The sequence below is a fragment of the Diaporthe amygdali genome, assembly GCF_026229845.1.
Source record: "Diaporthe amygdali strain CAA958 chromosome Unknown NODE_3_length_2959817_cov_65_330692, whole genome shotgun sequence".
NCBI classification, from domain to species: domain Eukaryota; kingdom Fungi; phylum Ascomycota; class Sordariomycetes; order Diaporthales; family Diaporthaceae; genus Diaporthe; species Diaporthe amygdali.
In genome coordinates, this window is record NW_026517023.1 from 986,956 (window position 1) to 1,006,701 (window position 19,746).

The following is a 19,746-nucleotide window of genomic DNA, read 5'->3' on the forward strand; positions in this document are numbered from 1 at the left end:
GGGGGAGGTACCTCGTCCCTAATGGTATTGTTGTTATTAGTATAAGCCCGGACTCATGTTCCCTTTGAGCGGGCCAGGGGAAATGGTACAACGGCCCCAGAGAGGAGAGATCCGAAGCTGGCAGTAGTTACTGGAAGCGTGTGGCTCTGTGTTTCTCTCAAGAGTCTTCATATTATAATTCCCTGCTCCTGAGGGCATTCCTTCAACAAACCCGCGACAGGTCCACCTCCCATTCGCCTCAGTCAAAAGCGTTCATTCCTTCTCTTCATTTTCTCCCAGGTCTTCTTGCTACACATCACGTTCCTTCCAAACACGCCTCGGAGGCATTCTATTATTCATTCTTTTTCTCTCCTTCGCTTCAACCTTAACCCATTCCATTCTTTCCAGTCACTCGCGCACGAGACGAATAACCAACAAGAAAGAAGAGAAAAAAAAGATTTGCCATTGAAGCATTTGACTTGAATTCCTGCCCTGTCCCTCTGGAATCGACCGACCGTTCCATCAGCATTACCCACCATGCTGGGTTCTCTGGACGCTCACCGCGCCGTGCTGCCCTCCCAGAGACCACCCTCGCCGCCCCCTCACCCTCACGCCCACCAGCCCATGCCCGACTATGTCCACCACGACCCCGTCGGGCCGTCCCCTTACGAGGACGCCAGCAACACCACCAGCAGCGGCGGCCAAAACACCAGGGGCGACTATCTCGCCCGCGTCGGCGGCAGGGAGCCGCTCCAGGAGTCGACGGGCAACGTCCAACACCACAGCCAACACCACTACCCCTACGGGCAGCGCGCCCTGCCTTCCCTCTCGGCGGCGTCGTCCGCCTCGTGCACCCCGATCCTGAGCCACACGCTGTCCACGATCCCCACGCCCCCCATCCTGCCGACCCAGACGCTCGGGTCCACGGGGGTGCTGCCCTCGTCGTCGACGGCGTCACAGCACCAGAGGCAACATCAGCATCAGGGCGGCAACGGTGGTGGTGACGGGTCTGCCGCGCTGGCGGCGGCAGCGGCCGGGACGTCCGCGCTCAGGCTCCGGCGGCACCAGCTCAGCCTGCAGCGGCAGAGCAGGCACAGCAAGAACCCCATCTACCTGTCGCCCGAGTTCTGCCAGTACCGCGTCAAGCAGAAGGACAAGGACGAGCAGAAGTGGCCGGACATCCTGGAGGATGCCTTTCTTGATGGTAATTGCTGCCTCCCTCTCTTTCCCTCCCCATTGACCTCTCCTCACCTCATCTCATCTCAACTCACCTGATCTTCTCATAACATAAATCCAACTTCCGAGTCAACCCAAGTTCAGTCAAGTCCACAAAGCTAACACACACTCCAACAGCCCTGCTCCTGATCGTCCACATGGGCCGGCGCAAGTACCACATGCACGGCAAGCAGCACGGGCGCAACATGCTCATCTGCGAGTACATCTGGATCGCATGGAAGCAGCAGACGCTGCACCCCGGGGCCCCGGCGCCGCCCCAGTACACGATGCAGGAGGTCAAGCCCTGCCAGTGCAAGCCGCCCAAGAAGCCGCACCGCGACGATGAGCAGTGCTGGGTCAAGGTCAAGCATGACTGGTACCGCGAGCGCAAGCAGGTCTCGAGCCACATTCAGGTCATCAAGAACTTCTTCCGGTTCCATCCGGCCTGTGAGTTATTTTCACCTCCCTTGCCATTGTCTTGCCCTTTTTGAAAATCTGGTCCGTACGAGAAGGAGATGGCACAATGGCCAGCACGCCACTTGGAGTGCTGCCCGGGGTTCTTGAACCTACAAGCTTCGCTGGCAGTATTCAAAAGTGTTGTGCGTGGGCCGAGTTCACCAGCCTGGTGTGGTGTGACACTCGATATCCTCGATACTTCCCAATCCGGAATTCTTATGATACACCCACCAACGAGCCCAACTGACAAACCTTCTAGACCACTTCTTCTTCTCCAAAGGCTCCGAAGAGAGCGGCAAGGACAAGAAAAAGTCGAGCCCGGGGCGGTGGTACAAGGAGAATACAGACCAGAAGTCGTTCAAGGACGACCCGGTGCTCAACGCGCTCAAGGAGGACCGGCTGCCGGATGTGCGGCCCAACTACGAGTACTTCGGCCAGCTGCTCAACATGAACCACGCGGTGCAGGTCAGCCCGTCCATGTGCTGGTTGTACCTGTCCAACGACCTGATCCGAGACCAGTCGTCGACCGAGACGCGCTTCTACACGGACGAGGACGGCGTCAAGCGCGAGGAGGAGGTCATCAAGGTCAAGACGTACCACCCGGAGCAGGGGCTGCTCCCGCACTGGGACTTCCCCCACCGGTACGAGTTCACGAGCGGGCGCAAGGAGTGGGGCGCCCGCGACAAGGAGGACCGCAGCATCCGCCAGACGTTCCTGCACGAGTACAACTGGGACATGAAGCAGACCGAGTCGAGCTCCGTGCGCGAGGTCTGCGACGAGTGGGAGGTCGACCACCCGGAGCTGCACGCCAGCCTGCAGAGCGTCATCGAGCACCACGACCTGCAGAACGCCCACCTGCAGGCGGCCAGCCAGTGCGACATCATCCACATGGACCTGACCCTCGACATCCACGGCATCACCAAGCTGACAAAGCTGCCCAAGGGCAGCGCCTTCCGGCCCCTCGTCAAGATCACCGTCGCCCAGCCCGCCCTGCAGAACCACCACTGGTGCGTCCGCACGCGGCTGGAGCGGCCTCCCGAGCTGTGCTCCAACGGCAGGGGCACGACCTTCAAGGACGACCTGGAGATGGGGTACGTGTTCACGCACGTGCGAGGTTGCCACGATAGGAATCCAACCTGTGACTGTCGGGACCGCCGAAGGGGCAATGTGTGGTCAGTCCCGTTCCCGGAGGTTCAGTGGGCAGAGGCCTTGGACCTGTGCGCGACTTATCCTCGGTACTTCCTGCCGAAGGAGAAGAAGAGCTCGAGCAGCGGGTCGAAGAAGGATGAAGACGATGTAAAGGAGGAGGACGTGGTCACGCAGATGGATCTGATGAAGGCCACCGCCATGTTCCAAGAGCTATGGTCCAGCCCGCCCGCGCCACCGGGCTCACCTGACCAGCTGAACTGGACGCGGCGGGCGGTGATTCTCTGGACCTTCAACACGATACACTTCTTCGACAAGGAGAAGAAACTGTGCACGACGCCTGCCGGAACGAACTGGCGCTTCTTGACTGCTGTGGATCCCCTGTCGCCAATGCATCAGGAGAGGATGCTACTCAGCGGCAGCGCCGCCCAGCGAGGTGATCGGGTTGTCATGTCGCCGTCGCCCACGTATCAACAGATGCTCAACGCACAAATGGCCGAGAATTTCAGCTCAGCCTGGAATGGTGGCAATGTCCACTTGAACATCCCGCAGGGCGGGACTCACTCCAATCCCTCCTCGCTGCCCGTGTCTCCTATGCCCACATACGGGCCATCAAATCTGAGTCTCCATGGGAACTTCACCAACGGTCTCGTCACCCCTCCACCATCCGCAGCACTCACCTCGTCATACGTGGCGGGCTTTGACGGGTCCTCGAGCATGGGCGTGCACTCTCAGGATCTGGCAAGCCAAAACTTGGGCTTCATGCCAACCACAACATCGGCAAACCCCGACGCGAGCTTCATGACAAGCGGGTCGTTCTCGACAGAGTCTTACATGCCTTACAACACAGGGAACAACAGTTTCTACGAGGAGCCTGAGGATGACGAGAGCGACACGACTCTTCCAGGGTGCGAAAACACCGACCTGTCCAGCATGGCCCCACAGCAGTGGTCCAACTTGAACAGCACTGCTCATGCTGGCAATAATGCCTTGGCCCTAGACTGGAATCACCCCGACCTCACCAGCGGGCTGTCAATGGCTGTCAACGAAGAGGCAAGCCTGGGAGGCGAGGCGGGGACACACCCACTCGACGACAATACGCGGCAACTACAGAATCCATACGACCCATGCGCACCAGTGGTGCGTTCTGAGGCGGGGAGTCAGAGCAGAGCGCAATCCAGCGATCACTACCTGGCCGGGCTGCAGCGGATGCAGGGTAATCTCGACAGCAGGGATCGGCTCGACCAGCACAGAACCAATGTTACCGCCAACGACGACGACATCTGGAACACGGCCGCGTCGACCCCCAACAATTGCGATGGCGGGCAGATGGGCGGGGGCCAAGATGCCTCGGCGCAGTTCAGCCAGTCGAGCACCGCCTGGGATGACAGCTTCAGTCAGTTCCACTCGCAGCAGTCACAGCAGGCCCAACAGCATCGTCATCATAATGATGGCCTGTCGAGGCCAACCTCGGAGTACTTGGGCGGGTCCAGCGGCCTCAGCCCGCTAGTGAGCCGAAAGCGCGCCAGGGAGGAGTCAGAAGGCGATGATGCGTACTCGTTGGGCTCAATGGCAGGCTACGTACCTTCGGCGCACAAGAATCTCCGTTACCGTCTTGGTTAACGCGTTGGTGACCGCTACGGGTGACCGAAGCGGATCATGATACTGAAATGGTCCGACATACCAGATTGGGAGTGAGTTGGTCGGTTGGCTGACGGGCAAAGTTCGGGTGCTTGGGCCCGGTCGTTGAGGTCGGCTGTCGTTCCTTGGGCCAAGGTGGGGAATGTGATAGACGTGATAGACAGGGTCCAGATGACAGGCTTGGGGATGTTCGGGTCGTTTACCGGGATCGGATGAAACCAGGGGTTTTGGCGTTTCACGATACCTACATGCAAGTGTGCGGCACACTTGCTGTTCTGTGGCGGCGGGCACGGTTTGGCCATGGTAGAACTGTGGCGAACGATTAGTCGTGACCATGCATTGAGTATGAAAATGTCTACAATCTTTTTGTCGCAAACTATGGGCGCCTGAAGGGCAGCCTCGAGTCACCATGCACGTAATGTCTGCAGATTGTTCATTCAGCACAGACACTGGAAGTTTCCCAATCGTCAATGAGCCTGGGCGTGAAACTCAAGCACAGAGCAAGATTGACTTTTTTCTTTGTTTTTGAATTTTTGAGTTCCGGAAAGCACAGCGAATGCGGCACAGTACTGGACACTGGTTGTTGTGATATCAGACGATGACCGCCTTTGTTTGCGAGCACAGGGAAACTTAATGCGGGCTGCAATGGTTAAACAATTTTGCGCGTGTTTCGTCCCTTGTCTGTGAAAGAAACGAGGCCAAGACGATTTTCCTGGATACACGAGGGAGAAGCGCTCAGTTCGAGATGAGCGCCTGTTCTGGGTCCACATTTTGCAGAGTACAAAACATCGATGACAGAGATAAAGTGGTTGTTGTCTTTGGGCCCTTCCGGGGAACCTGTGGAGCCCAAGACTGGGAACCCCTGTTGATAGCGGCGCCTTGTGTGTTGAGGCTCAAAGAGATCGACAGCCTATCGGCTGCGGGCTAACGGGCACTTGGCAGGGAGGTGTTTCAGTGCGGTCAGACCAGACTCGTCCCCCGTGCATGCATGCAAGTAGCGACTAACGTTTTTGGACAAGGAGCCAGCAGACGTTGAGTGACTGGAGGGGAAAATCCTACCGTGGAACGGACTGACCCATCCACGGGAATGGATATGCCGGCAGATAGTCGGGCTTGGTCTTGGAAAACGCCGTCTGCGGAGGGCCACACAGACGTTGCTTGCTTGCATAGGGAGCAGCTGATTACCGAGGCGATGGGACGTCTGGACACAAGAGGTGTTCACTAGTCTGGACGACGGCTATTGCAAAAGCCGCGAACCGTCCGAGGGGAGCTGACAGGATGACTGTTTGTCAGAAGATAAGTTGACCCAAGACAGCAAGGAGTAGGAAGCTCATGCGAGGACCCAGCGGGGTACGGCAGAAATGAGAGATCCTTGAGACTTGATCATGAGGTGGTTTGCGTGGAAATGGTGTTGAAGAGACGAAACTCGGGAGGCTCTCGAACTTTGCCTGGCCAATCGAATCGAGGAAGCTAGCTAATGGGAGAGCCCGAACCGGACGGATTGCCCTAAGCATCTAGTGTTAGACTGAGCCGGTGTGTTGGTCACGGCAGGGTATGGCTGCTGCGATGGCGGTGGACATGGACAGGACCAGGTCAGGAGCGGGGATGATGGATGACGGGTGGCAGATGGTGGTGCGCCGAGACGAGATCCCGAGATTTGGGGGTCGGCGAGAGGCGTGGCCAACCCAGCAGACGAGGGTGAGAGAACTAATGTGCAGATTAGATTGTGACAGTAGACGCGAGTCCTGAGGTCAAGAAATAGGGTCAGCATCGTGTTAATCATTGCTGGATGGGCCCAGGCCAGGACTGCAGCGACTGCAGCGACAACGCAGCCAGTAGTGGAGGGCGGTCTGGGCCGCCGACGTGGCCGGTGGAGTCGGCCATGTTCGCGGGTGTTGAGGGCAGATGGTTGGCTGCGAGCTGCTTTTGTGGTGTTTGGGCTGTCGACGAGCGTGAACGTGTAGCCGCCGAGGGTGGTTCCACAGTAATGTACGACACAGAAAGCGTGCGATCAAGCGCGCAAGGTGGTGCCATGCAACAGAAACGGTGTGTGCCTGACTGTGTGCCAATTTGCTGTGTGCTGTATGCTGTGTGCTTTGATGCTGTCTTGGGTGTTTGAATAGCAGCCGTGGCATATCAAACTGAGTCGGTCGGTGTATTACTGAAATAGGGATGACTGGACGAAATGGTGGTGATGACTGATGTGCAATGAGTGGTTGGTTGTGAGGGCGAGCCAGTCGGTCAGACAAGCCGTGCAGAGACGCAGAATGAGTGGCCCAGCGGCTCGGGCGCATGGGCCACCAGGTCCACCCTTAAGGGTAAGCGAGCGCAGGGGTTGCCCATCCCTGCTCCCTCGGGGCAAGTGTTCCAGACTGACAAATCGTTTTAGCCACGGGAAAGTCACTGCTCATACAGATCAAGCAGCGAAGATACATCAGTCCGTTGATGGCGGCGCTAGAACGGCAGGTACAGTGGCCACCAGAAACGGCAAGCGTTTAACAGAGCAAGCCCCACTCCTTCTCGACTTCGAACCTCACGTCGACTCTACTGCACTGCACTTCCAAGGACAAGGACAAACTGACACAGTAGACACGCAAACCACTTACTTGCTCAACCTAGACTGACTCCTTCCCTCCTCACCCTCCCCATGTCCCGTCACATCTGAATGGGTGTCGCACTCCCCGGCACATCTCGCCTGGCCAGGCCCCATAATTCGCATCCTGGTCGCATATCATGATCGCGCAATGGGATTTACACCAGCATGCGGAATCGAATCGTCGCTCTCACACTGCACACCACCAGCAGAACACAGAACACGGTAGTAGCTCCCACATGCGACAGACAATGCTTGTCTGTCACCTCCCTTGTTGTTCCTTGTTGCCACCCCTGCGAGGGCGGCCGATGCTGTCTCGTGCCTGGCGCTACCTGAGGTTTGTCTGGTTATCTGGTACTCTAGCAGCCCTAGTCTCCACGGCTGCACGGATGGTCGGACTCACCTCTCTCCATATTGCTGCATCTTGGACATGGGATGAAGTCTGGAGTCTCGAGTCTGGGCCCCCCCTCCTCCCGCCCACCCACATCTGTGTGTGCCCATGTAACTGTCTGCCGCTCAAGTAGTTTGTACTGTCTTGGCCTGGCGAAGATGGCCATGCATGGGCCGAGCTCCACAAAACACGCGCCCAACCTCTGCAAACATCTCTTTTTTGTTTTCACCCTCGACTCTTCATGTCCACTCGTTGCGTCCCCAGAGGCCCGGATGCCTTCCCTCGCAGCACAGGGCCCACCAGGGGAAACAAACACGATATCTCCATCCTCACTGCCATCTCTCCCCAGCCTTGACCGGCCATGAGCAGATATCTCTTTCCGATCAAGTGATTTCATCGGCTCCATCGCCCTGCAGCATCATCGTGTTCATCCGTCCATCCGTACTTGTCTACCACTCCCACGGTTTTTTAACTCTCCATTCTTCTTGCAGAGATCGAAACTCAACTTTGGCATCCACACTCATCTTCTGCAAGTCATCATCTCATCTGCGGGACTCATCTCAAAGGCCCATTCCAAGACCGCTTCTTGGGCCCATCAGACCCAAGTGACCCATTCCGGCCTGGCCGTCACTCTCGATTCACCTTGACATCGTCTCCTCACCTAGGACACCATTCGGCTCGGCTATTCATCAATACCCACTCAATTGTTCAGAGTCAAAGCCCAAGGCTTTCCCTTCCAAGGCAGAAAGGCCTCACCGTCGGTTGGCATCATCCGAAGTCCAGGCTTCCATCCCAACTTTCGCCTTTTTCTTCAACCATTCCCCGCCGTCTACCCATTCACAATGCTGTTGTGATCATACGACTATTCTTTGTTCCCTTTTCACTTTCTTCCTTTCTTCATCAGCAGGTCTGACTGTTGCGCCGGCCGTTAACTCCCAGCTTTGTTTGCTTGACAATCATTCAAGTCTCATCCTTTGACCCATTGTGCTTGCACAACAAATACATTCAACGCCACTCGTCTCGACCATTTAAGACTTGGACGACCGAGGATCGATCAACTGCAGACAGGACCTTTACAGCACGTCTTTTTTGGCATCGAATTTCAGCAAAGACATACGCGCCAGTCGTGTACACTTCCCAGCTTGGTTGACTCAAGCTCAGCACTCACAACAACAAATTTCAAATTCAAACGACAATATGTTGGGACACTCGATTTTAGAGCAGAGTGCCCTGGTGGCCGCAGTCGTTCTCTCGGGCATACCCACCACCATCGCTCACTCCTGGGTGGAGCAACTGAACCGCATCGCGGCCAACGGCACCATGATCGCACCTGAGGGATATCAACGAGCCTATGTTGGACGTGGTGACCCAGGCTTCAAAGGAGATATTTCCGACGACTTGTGGCAGATTCCTCCCAACGACCGGGCTGCGGGTGCTGTCATTTATCCAACAGACCTCCTCTGCGCACCCCAGCAAAAGATCGGCACATACACCAACTCTAAGTACCCAAAGCTGGTGACAGCCCCAGGCGACTATGTTGCCCTGCGCCATCAAGAGAACGGCCACGTGACACTCCCAGCAACCCAGCAGAACAAGCCTCGTAACCGTGGAACCATCTACATCTACGGCACGGAGAAGCCCGGTGCCAACGACACTCTGATGTCGATCCACAACGTCTGGAACGCGGACGGCACCGGTGGTGATGGGCGAGGCCGTCTTTTGGCCACGCGCAACTACGACGACGGCCAGTGTTACCAGGTGAACAGCGGGGACATCGCAACCTCGCGAATCAAGCAGTTCTCCAAGGAGGCTTCAAATCCCCAGGGCGAGGATCTGTGGTGCCAGTCCGACATCCAGCTCCCCTCCGACCTCACTGTCGGTTCAGACTACACCCTGTATTGGGTCTGGGACTGGCCCACTCTCTCCAAGGCCAACGCTATGATCGGCGACGAAGGCGTCGAGGTCACCAAACCAGAGACCTACACCTCGTGCATGGACCTGGAGATCGTCGACCCCTGTGCAGACGACCTCGGCGACGTCAAGTCCCCTGCCTGCAGCAGCGGCAACTCCAAGACCAAGACCAAGATCACAAACACCTTCGCCAAGGGCCAGTCCTACAACAACGCCGCCGTGCCCCAAGAGCTCACTGGTAATTTCGCTGTCGGTGTCGATGGCACCAACGCTGACTCAGGCTCCAACACCGGCATGTCCGCGCCCCCAGACCTGGCAAGCGGCAGCGGCAACTCCGCTACCACGGGCAGCGCTTCAAAAGGCGGCGCTTCCCCGACCGCCGGCGCCGGCGTCGCTGCCTCCTCCTCCTCCTCCGCCTCGACCTTTTCCACCGTTACTACCTCCGCGCCATCCTCGGCGGCAACCAACGCAGGGGCTGCCGGCGCGACCGTGACGCAGCTCAGCACCGTTACCGTCACCGAGGGCGTGACAACCGTCACCGTCACAGCCTCCGCAGCCCCGGATGCCGCCGTCGGTGCGGTGGGCGAGAACAGCACGGGTGGGCTTGTGATCCCGACGCCAGGTGTCGCACCAGCCGTGGAGCCGTTCACGAAGAGGAGGCGGTCCCGCATCGAGCGCAACCTCTCATGAGATCTTTTCCTTCCCTTCACAATCAGACCGTCTTTTCTTTTCTACTTTCTTCGATTGTCCATATGCATCATCATCATCTTCGCCCAACAGACAGGCAGGCGGACCCACGCACATACATACACACCCTACCTACACGACCTACCACGCTGGGAAACGGACACGGTGGCAAGGCGGGACAAAAAAGGCTGGGATAGGGGACAAGGCAGGGCATGGCATACGAGGGAATGACTCAAGAGGGAAATGTGGAATGGCTTATGAGGGGGGAACAGGGGCGTTGCTTGCATTTGTTTTCTCTTCTCTCTGCATACGCGAGGCTGGGCCCGCTAAAGATACCAAGGTGTTTCGTTATGTTGGTTTTCCTTTTTCCATATTTGCATTTTCACACCATCCAAGGCATCGTCCGCCCCCACCAGAGAACATGAGAGAGACCGCTGTGGTCTTGTTCTCGCATTGCATCGCATGCATCACGGCGTTGATGTGGTTTAGGTAGATGGGATAGTGATACCAATTTCATTGACCCTTCTCGGGGTATTCAAATCTTGAGCTTCTGCTATGTCTCTTGTGTCTCGAATTGTGCATATGTGATTGTGTCTATTCCATTGCTAGCTGGAACTTTCGTGTGTTCGATGTGTGGTTCATTTTGTGTAATCGGTCCGTAAGCAGTATGGCTACACTACAGCGTAGCATTACACTGTCAAGGCAGTTTGTGTAAAGCAATATGATCATCATTCATTAAAGTACTCTCATGAAGGGAGCTATGGAATTTCTTTTTGCTTCTCGGCGCAGACACGCAAAATAACTTTTGTAGGCTTGCGGCTGGCCAATATTAGTCCATGCGTCCTCTTGCCAGAAAGGCTTAGATGAAGAATCTAAGCTGGAGTATCTGGTCTAGGGTGTCGACTTCCCACTCATCAAGAACGCGCATCGAGAACGCGCATCAACACAACCGGTTTTTCTCTACCTTCTCTGCCGCCCCAAACTTTTTTTTTTTTTTTTTTTTTTTTGGTTTTTGTTTTCTTTCACTCTCTCATCTACCACTTCATGGTGCCATCAGATCGGGCGTTCTGTCATGGATCTTTGGCACCGTCAGCCGCTCACAACTCGGACCATTCCTCCAGACATCTGGTTGGTGACATTGTGAAATGAGGCTTGGAGCAATCAATCCAGGTCTTCGGAAATAATGTCTACCTGGACGAAATCTTGGTTCATGTCCTCTTGGTCTGTGTCGTCTTGATTGGGAGGTTGAGAGGGCCGTAAAGGGTTGTCAGAGGAGAAGCCTCTGATATACTGAGCAACAAGTCTTGAGTCTCCGTCGAAAATTTCATCCCACCAGTCCGAATCCCATTCTTCATCCTCACCGCCTCGCGGGCTTGTCACATCCGAGGCGGGATCGGCTTTCACACGGATCACGTCGAGAAGGTCAGCCCATGTGCCGCTTAGCAGTTCAATGTGCCGCAGATGAATATACGCTCCAGGTTCCAGCTTCTCGAGACAGGTCACCAGCTCATCGTAGTGAATTGGAAAGTGAGAAAGCGTCATTAGCCGGAGTTTCGTCCATGGCAGCAAAGAAAGCAGCATTCCAACCCTCGTGCGATTCGGCTCTTCAGCCTGTCCAGGGGGGAGCACACCGCCGAGGTCAAGGCTCACAGACCGAAGGTTGGGTGCTTTCAAAAATACGCGCGCGAATTTGAAGAAACTCGTCCATTCTCCTGGTGGGCGGTTGGGCTGGGTGGCTACCACAGTCAATCCACAACCCATTTCCAACTTCTCCAGGTGTTCGGCTGCCTTGGCCATGTCTATCATCTCCTGCCTCCCAAGGTTCAATCTGAGGTCGTTCGTAGGGGTGAAGCTGATGCGCAACTTGGTCAGGAATGTTCCCGCTCGACCGACTGCGGCTGGCAGCTGGTATAGGGAATGAACAGGTGGCTGCACCAAACGCCGAATACTTGCTTCTGACCAGGTCAAAGTCTTGAGAAGTTCACCTTGGACAAGCTCGTCGAACGGATCCAAGTCTCGACTTAAATGACTGGCACTTGACAATCTGTCGTCTTCAATGACCAGTTCGAACAATGTCGGCATTCTAGCTACCGCTTCAGAGATGCATCGAACGAAGGTGTTGCCTCGCAGAGCCGCTTGTTGGTCACTGACAAGCTGCTGGTGTTTTTCGTAGGCCCGGTGTAGTGCGGCAATGTATTTGTCCTCGTCCGATTCGGATGATTCCGCTCGTATGATTTTGGTCCACGACTGCAGGGCTTGGGAACACTCTGCGACCTTCTTTGGAAGAATAAGCATCGACCGAATTGCGGCCTCTTCAACTGGAAAGCGAGCGAAATCCGAAGTATCCCTGGGCATTTGTATCTGAAATTCTCCCTGGTATTGGTATTCAGGCAAGTTCGACACTGAAAGCATCGCCTCCCACAAGTAAAGATTGTTGCGCATGATTGCCGAACCCGCAACGGCAAATTCTCGAAAGTCGCTGGCCATGGATGAGTTATAAAGGCCGACAGAAACTTTCAGCGTCTGTACGCCTTTGGAAATAAGAGGGTGGCGCGATACCTCATCGAGATGCACCAGCGATGAGGTTGTCATTGAAACGTCCAGCCAGTGCAATAAGAGGTGGGAACTGGCTTCACAGAATCGATGACACACCATGCGACTACTCTGGATACTCTTGTAGTCGGACCTGGAATAGAGGCCAAGATTTCCATCTTCCAAGAAACTATCTTCCACGAATCGAAAGATTCTCCTTAGAAGCTCATTAGGCAGGTCTAAAATGTGAAAATCTCGGATCAGAGGTCGAGCCTGGGTATCGAAGGTCTTGCGCAGACTGGACTGGAGGCCCTCAAGCTTTGGAAGTAGCGACTCGAGCTCTTGGAATGAAGACACAATGCCAATGTCCTTCAACTCTGACACCTGCTTCTTGACGATTTGCTGTATCGAGTCGATGTTGACCAGCTGCGTGCCGATATCCTTCATGCAGATGTGCTTTGAAGCGACTTTTTCTGAGGACTGAGGTATGCTGATATCTTCCACGCCGACCATTTCTGTGGTGAGCTGGTCTGTGGGCGGCGATGTGCCGATGTCATTCATTATGGCTGCCATGAAGGGCAAAGCAATCTGTCTCGCCGTTTGGTTGGAGAAGACTCGTGCAGCTACAAAATCATGGTTAGCTGGAAGTCCACTCATCAACACAAGCGATATGCAAGGTGCGATTGAAGCAAGATCTGACGGAGCTCAAGAAGGCTGAAGTGGAAGGCGGTAAGTCCATGTACTCACAAGAATGGAAAACCTTTTTTGAAGTGACCGTTCTGTCGCTCAGATTAATCGATGGTGAGGTACGGGAACTGGCGCGACCGCAAGGAAGGATGGATTCAAATGCCGTTGCAACCCGTATTCTGCTGCTTTCAAGTCGAGATTGGATGTAAAGCTGTCCTCTGTGAAGCTGGCGCGTGATGTGCTCACCGTGGGCACTTTGCTTGGGGACCTTTGTGGTGTCGCGACTTTTGTTTGCTGAGTAGCCTTGGTTTCTTGTGTAGCAGCTTTCCTAGACTTTTACGTGACTTTCCTTTGCTTGATGCCAGAAAGAAAGTCAGCAGTCAAATTAGTTAGGGCCACAGAGCCGATGCGGAAGATGGTTGAGTGTTCAGATGGGAACGATGGGCTGGGTGTGGCGAAATCAAATTTGGTGACAAAAGCAGAGGTCCCTCCAAGATGCAGCGACACACTCCGGGAAGGTTTGTGATTGGGTTGTGTTTTTCTCCAAACCCGTCTGAGTTGGGGATGAGAAAGGTGAATAGGTGAAAAAGGTAACGGTCTGCTCAAAATTGAGTAAAGGTGAAAAGGAGTAAAGTGTCAGGAAGGACGAAGAAGGAAGGAAGTTTAGAGGCTGGAAATCGAAAGAGAGAAAAGTACAGCTTTCGCCGACCGCAGCAAGAAAAAGCCCTGGAACTCCAAGGCAGCAGTGAGACTTTGCAAAGTCAAACGAACTCAATTGCTTGAAAGTAGGGAGACACGAGAGTGACGCCCTGGATCAAGAAGTTTGTAAAATCTGCTCCCGTCCTTGACCGTAGAGGGCCATGAAGCAAAGCGCAAGCCTTTATCACGCCCGCAAGTGGGGATGGACTGGTTTGCGCGCAGTTGTGATGTTTGCAGTATTTCAGTGACAGCCTTGAGCCTGGTGAGCTACTTGTGCGCGCTTTCATCAATACATGCGCAAAAACCTCCTTGGTGCGAAAGGATCTCACCGTGACCCAAGTGTGCCAGTTGACAAGAAAGCCTACAAATGAAACTGCCTGAGACGGGGAACGAATCACCATAACAAAGTCCAGGTACTCATCCCTAGTTCAGAAAATACATGCATCTTTTGGTAGCCCTTAGTCTATCTACCCATCAATAGGACACCTATATTCCCTCTCCCTCCCATACTCATCAACATGCCTCCTCGCACCCGTGATCTCATCGCGCGGCTGTAGCGCCTCCAGACAGCTCTGGTGATAGATATGCCGACACGCCAGCACAACCAGCGGCCGGTATCCCGGCAGCTGGCCCGAGACCCCACCACCCACCGCGGCGGGCCCACCCTGCCCCGGCTGCTGCTGCGCGGAGGACAACTCCTGCTGCTGCTGGTCCTCATCCTCAGGCGAGGATCCTTCCCCATGGTCCGGCGTCCTCGCCTCGAACGACTCGGGCGTCATAGGCACGGACGAGTCCTTCCCCTTGCCGCTGCCGCCGCCAGATCCGCCCGCCATGCCGTGGTCGAACATCATGCCCTCGCGCCCGACCTTCTCCCTGCCCTTGCCGCGCTCCGCCGTCCGCCCCAGGCCGGCGAGCCTCGCCTTGCGCCTGCTTTCCTCGGCGGCCGTCTTCTCCTCCCACGCGTCGATGATCCCAGTCGAGATGGCGCCCGGCCCCCAAACCCGCAGCCCGCACGCCTCGCACGTCGAGCCCCTGGGCCGCCACCCGCGCTGTCGAAGCTCCGTCGCCTGCTTGACGCTCACGAAGAGGCTGCGCTCGAGTAGGCGGTTCGACAGGCGCAGAATCGACTCCTCGTATGCGTACGCTGCGAATATGGACTGGAGCACCGCTCGCAGGTCGGCGAGATTCGGTGATGAAGCGGCGGCCTTGGTGAGGAATGCGCGGAGGATGCGCAGGAATGTGAGGTTGTCGCCCACTGCTGATGCAGTGGTGGACAGGACACGCGTAGGGCCGCTTGGTTGCTGTGTGGAGGGAGTTGATGTGGCGGCAAGCAGTGCGGTGAAGGTGTGTTGGACAAGAGAGCGGAGGAGCCCGACCAGTTTCTCGGTATCTATCTCGTGTTGGTGTGCTTCCGTGCCATTGACCTGCTTGCCCTTTTCGGCATTTGAAACCGCTTGATTGGCCATGTTCTGGATGGAGCTCGATAGACGACGAGTAATTTGGACCGTTGCATCGATGAGGCTAAGCCACAATGCCTCATCTGGTGATAGTTCGTCGGTCGACGTTGACTTTTTCTTTCGTTGGCCAGCCGTCGATTTCTTCGCGGTCTTCGTCTGTCCCTGGCAGAGCCAAATGCCTACATGCGTGTACTTTTGCAGGCCTGTCAGAAGTTCTGCAGTTGCTGAATGGAGGTTGGTCGAGACATCATCCTCTTTCGCCCCTGTCAGAACTCCCTGCAGGGCAGACTCAAGCGTGTTTAATTGCTTGACAAGCCTATCCATGGCCTCATGAGTTTGACCTTCGCGGGCCATTAACACGACCGCAGCGTCTATAACGCCCGTCTCCTCCATGGTAGGCAGTAGTTTGTCCAACCTCAAATTGGTGGATTGTACAATCCCTACATAGTCCGAGACATGAGTGGGCTCATATCTACACATGAGCTGCACATACTGCTCGATCAAATCTCTTTCGGCTGATGGCTTGAAGTCCTCCGAACGCTCGACAGCAGGTTCCAGGATGGCATTGAGGTAGCTGTACTGCAACTCTGGCTCGTCGGTTGAGGAGTCCAGTATGTGACGATGCAACCCTGGTGCGTATGTTTCCGCCACCTTGGCAGCTCGTGAAGGGTCAAGCTCCACGAGATCTCTCGAATTGTCTCTGATGACCTGATGCACTTCTCCAATTTGGCGCTTAGAGAGCCCTGTTTGCGGCCGAAGACAGTTTGCAATACAGTCAAACGTTGCATCTTTGTCATTTGGATCCTCAAAGTACGTCTGCAACAGCTTGCCGTATTGCTTGTCGAGCCTGTACTGCCTTTTCAAGATCCGATAGAACCCGGCTTCCTTGAACAGTGGCATCAGCGTAGGAAGATCGGAGGGATTGTATACGGACAACAGATACTCAGCGCTCAACTGGGCGTCGTCTGCGAGATCCGCTCCTGGGAAGTTGCAAAGCCCAGTCAACACTTTTGTTAGTGCTGACCCTGGGAGCAGCAGGTACTGCGGGTATTTGGGCAAGTTTCTTGCGATGAACATGTCTAAGTAAATTGTGTCCTCAGCCGCAAAGTCGTTTGCGTTCATGATCTCAATCAGGATGGAGACGATGTATTGGCGATCCACCGTCAGTCCGAAGATTTGCTCTTCCGGCAGGTCTCCCCTCGCTCCTCCGTTGACTTGCTTTTCTGGAGAGTCGTTTAAAAACGAGTCCTCAAAAGCTTCGTTCAGCGAGCTCAGGAAGCTTGGCGCATCGAACTTCAGAATCATTCGGAGATATGGAAATGATGGCTCCTCGGCCTGGTTGGGTCGGGTCAGGAAACGCTTGTTACTTCCCTTGGGCCACTCTATACTCTTCCCAGAGAAGAGAAACCAATACAGCTCAGCTTTCGCTTTCATAGACAGTCCATGTTCAATTGCCTCGCCCGTTGGGTAGACTCGACTCGTCAGAATGTAAGAGAGGTACGGGAAGATTTTCAAGGCGTTGACGCTAGATGCCTCCTCATCCAAGACGTTTCTTGAAGGCTCATCGTCCGCTTCGCGCATCAGGGGTATCAAAAGTGTCAACAGATCGATGAGCGGTGTGATGTAGTCGTCGAGCGCCTGGTTCCAAACGTAAATGAGAGCATCGTAGAGGCCATGTTGCTTGCACAGGCCAGTGACTTGGTCCAAGTCCATGGTAGCTGTTTCCATGTGGCAAATCATCTCCTCGAGCCGGCTCTCTAGACCCTTACTGACGAAGTGAGCGACCATGCCTTTCACGATCGTAGGCGGTACCGCCGAGATCGTCTTTTCCAAAATATACGATTCCATGGTTTCAAGAAAGATGCCTTCAACGCCGGCATCCTCGTACCACTCGTACATCTCGTCAAATAGGAAATCGATGTTACTAATACTGTGGCAGGCTGTAAAGCACGTCTCGCTCAACTCTTGAAGATGGCCGTCATCTACAGCTGCAGGGTCCTTCTGTCGTTGGCCAAAAGCATACTTCAAGGACGCGCTCATAAGCTCCAACAGCTTGTCTTTGACCATAGTGTGCCGCACATCTGTGTTTTCTGGCAACCCCACAGTGAGCTTGTCTGCGTCCCCTGTATAGTAGAGCGTAGCCAGTTTGATTGCGCCCACATAGTCGCCGTTTTCCATCAGTGCAATAAGTCGGTCGGCCCAGTTGGACAAAGCTCCAATGGAGACGTCGTTGAAGCCCATGAGAAATATTCGATTCTTGTAGGACTTGAAGCTCATGTAGAAAGCGTCGGCAACTACACCATGCATCGACGTGTCTTCTTCGTCAAGCTGCTCAACCAAGGTATGCAGCTGCTTTGAGAAAAGATCAACATGGTATATATGGCGACCTATCAGGTCGAAAGCCTCGGTCATCCGCATGCTCCGATCTTCCAGAACGATCAATCTTTGGCTGATTGTGAGGACAGTCAGAACCGACCGGCTCAGCCATTGCACGGCCACAATCGCCTCTTCACATTTCCATCTGCTCCTTGCTTTGAATTTAAGACTTGGCGGTTTGTCCTTATCTTCAGCGGGGATCTCTTCAACGTCCAAGACAGTCAAGACGTTGGACCAGCAGTAGACAAGCTTTGCCTTAGCAGTTTGGCTACCGGTCGCTGGATCCACGACTTTCAGTTTGACGGCAGGGAACCAAGCCAGACAGCCAGTCATCGCACTATGGGCAGCAACCTCTTTCGGTCTCGCCGACTTGTGCTGTGTCTGGGCGATAGGAGTGGTTGAGACAATGACCAGTAAATAGGGTGTCAGCATTGCTGTCAACCCCATCGTATCTGTGGCGCGCTCGATGGTCCCAAGAGGCAAAGGCGCGAATGCCAGAACTGTGCTAGGTTTCAGGGTCTTACCCGAGGCGAGAGGTTTGGAGTCTGGATATCGTCCCAATATCCTAGTAGTCTTGACTGTCCGGCCAAAAGACCCAGTGCCTCGCGTTGCAAGGTGCGAAAAGGCCATGCCCCTGTCGTCGGCAGAAACGAGAGCTGTGTGTCTTGTTCCCAAGAATCCCAGGTGAGTAATAGCAACACCTGGCAGGTGGCCATCCGTCGTGCGGTTCTGCGTCTGCGCGGCGTCTAGTGGAGGAATATGAAGGAAAGGGCGAGACGCTCGTGTGGTGTCCCATGTAAAGATGCTGCCATCAGCATGGCCGCCGCCCAAGGTAATATGATCTGCTGATATAGCAATGGAGACGATCGCGCCACACTCTACAGCTTTGGTTCCCGGCCCGATGATCATCTTCAGGTTTTGGTTGTAGTCAAACATTAATATTATGCCCTTGGAGGTCCCGAGGACTATGTGCGCCGAGACAGCAATGCATGTTGGCGATCCAAAGTTCCGTTTGCCAACTTCTGAGAACGCCTGCCCATTGAGCTTCCTCAGTTTGGTCCATCGTACAACTTCCCACGGCGGGGATGGGGTCTCCGTATCGCCGGTGTCTAAGAGAATCTGACTAGTCAGGGAGGCATTCCGGCTGTGACTCGACAGAAACGCCGGGGAGGCTGGTCTAGGAGACAGGTTGCTAGGCGTAGAGATCCGGGATTGGAATCGGCGGTCGAAGGGTCGAAAGGAGGGAGTCGGGCTCCCCATTCGGGGTCTCGAAGCGAGTGATGGGAGGACGCTGCTACTGGGAGAGGAAATGCCAGAACCCTGGAAGTGTTAGCTTGCAGCCAGAACAGCTCATGGGGTGATCTGCATTACCTGAACTGACGGAGAACGATCCGGGACAGAGAGCATCGAGTCGACGGGACTGCCGGCCCTCCTGGGCAGCGCGTCCACAGAGCCATTGTCGGACGTGGCTTCCAGCTCATCCTCGGCAAGTTTCTTGTATCTGTGGGCAAGGCCATTCTCTTCCGATGGCAAAATTGAGTCCTGCTGTCGCTCCTCCTCTAGCAGATCAGAGATGTGGTGCTGGTCCTCGGCTTGCTCTGTCGCCGCCTGCTGCTCGTCGCCGGTGTCTTGAGCGGAAGGAGGGTCTGCCATGTCTGTCATCTCCTCTGCAGCAGCATCTTCCCTCTCTTCTGAAGATGCGCTCATCGGGACCAACTCGTGCTGCGCATGGCTTCAAGCTTGGTTGTGGGCACTCCAGGAAGTCCGGAGCTCGAGACCGCGGTGGGACGACGCAGTGCTGAGGGCCACTTGGCAGGCTGGGCGGTGCTGGGTGTGGTTCCAACAACGAAACTTGCTTCAGAAGTCTAAAAGCGTGGTCGCATAGGCTCCAGGAGTTCGGCGACTAAGACAAGACCGTGACTATCCTCGACTGAGTTGGTGTAAGTGGGTAGTCAACATCCTCATTCCTTTGCCGT

At 55.2% G+C, this 19,746-nt stretch overlaps 6 protein-coding genes across 6 annotated transcripts; 2 read left to right on the forward strand and 4 right to left on the reverse strand.

Moving 5' to 3' along the window:
* Positions 1 to 516: 516 nt before the first annotated feature.
* J7T55_002694 (regulatory protein abaa) lies at positions 517 to 4,419 on the forward strand (the record flags this gene model as incomplete). Its single annotated transcript, XM_053137794.1, has 3 exons — positions 517 to 1,183; positions 1,333 to 1,641; positions 1,910 to 4,419. The coding sequence occupies 3 exons, from the start codon at positions 517 to 519 to the stop codon at positions 4,417 to 4,419; spliced, it is 3,486 nt and encodes a 1,161-aa protein (XP_052998563.1).
* A 14-nt stretch (positions 4,420 to 4,433) lies between these two features.
* On the reverse strand, positions 4,434 to 4,739 carry J7T55_002695 (uncharacterized protein; the record flags this gene model as incomplete). Its single annotated transcript, XM_053137795.1, has 1 exon — positions 4,434 to 4,739. One exon carries the CDS (start codon positions 4,737 to 4,739, stop codon positions 4,434 to 4,436), a length of 306 nt encoding a protein of 101 aa, XP_052998564.1.
* A 1,218-nt stretch (positions 4,740 to 5,957) lies between these two features.
* Positions 5,958 to 6,321, reverse strand: J7T55_002696 (uncharacterized protein; the record flags this gene model as incomplete). The annotated part of the gene is made up of 2 exons (XM_053137796.1): positions 5,958 to 6,144; positions 6,263 to 6,321. 2 exons carry the CDS (start codon positions 6,319 to 6,321, stop codon positions 5,958 to 5,960), a joined length of 246 nt encoding a protein of 81 aa, XP_052998565.1.
* A 2,297-nt stretch (positions 6,322 to 8,618) lies between these two features.
* Positions 8,619 to 10,022, forward strand: J7T55_002697 (uncharacterized protein; the record flags this gene model as incomplete). Its single annotated transcript, XM_053137797.1, has 1 exon — positions 8,619 to 10,022. The coding sequence occupies one exon, from the start codon at positions 8,619 to 8,621 to the stop codon at positions 10,020 to 10,022; it is 1,404 nt and encodes a 467-aa protein (XP_052998566.1).
* A 1,158-nt stretch (positions 10,023 to 11,180) lies between these two features.
* J7T55_002698 (uncharacterized protein) lies at positions 11,181 to 13,112 on the reverse strand (the record flags this gene model as incomplete). Its single annotated transcript, XM_053137798.1, has 1 exon — positions 11,181 to 13,112. The coding sequence occupies one exon, from the start codon at positions 13,110 to 13,112 to the stop codon at positions 11,181 to 11,183; it is 1,932 nt and encodes a 643-aa protein (XP_052998567.1).
* Positions 13,113 to 14,404: 1,292 nt separating this feature from the next.
* J7T55_002699 (uncharacterized protein) lies at positions 14,405 to 19,477 on the reverse strand (the record flags this gene model as incomplete). The annotated part of the gene is made up of 2 exons (XM_053137799.1): positions 14,405 to 19,090; positions 19,142 to 19,477. The coding sequence occupies 2 exons, from the start codon at positions 19,475 to 19,477 to the stop codon at positions 14,405 to 14,407; spliced, it is 5,022 nt and encodes a 1,673-aa protein (XP_052998568.1).
* Between the last annotated feature and the right edge of the window lie 269 nt (positions 19,478 to 19,746).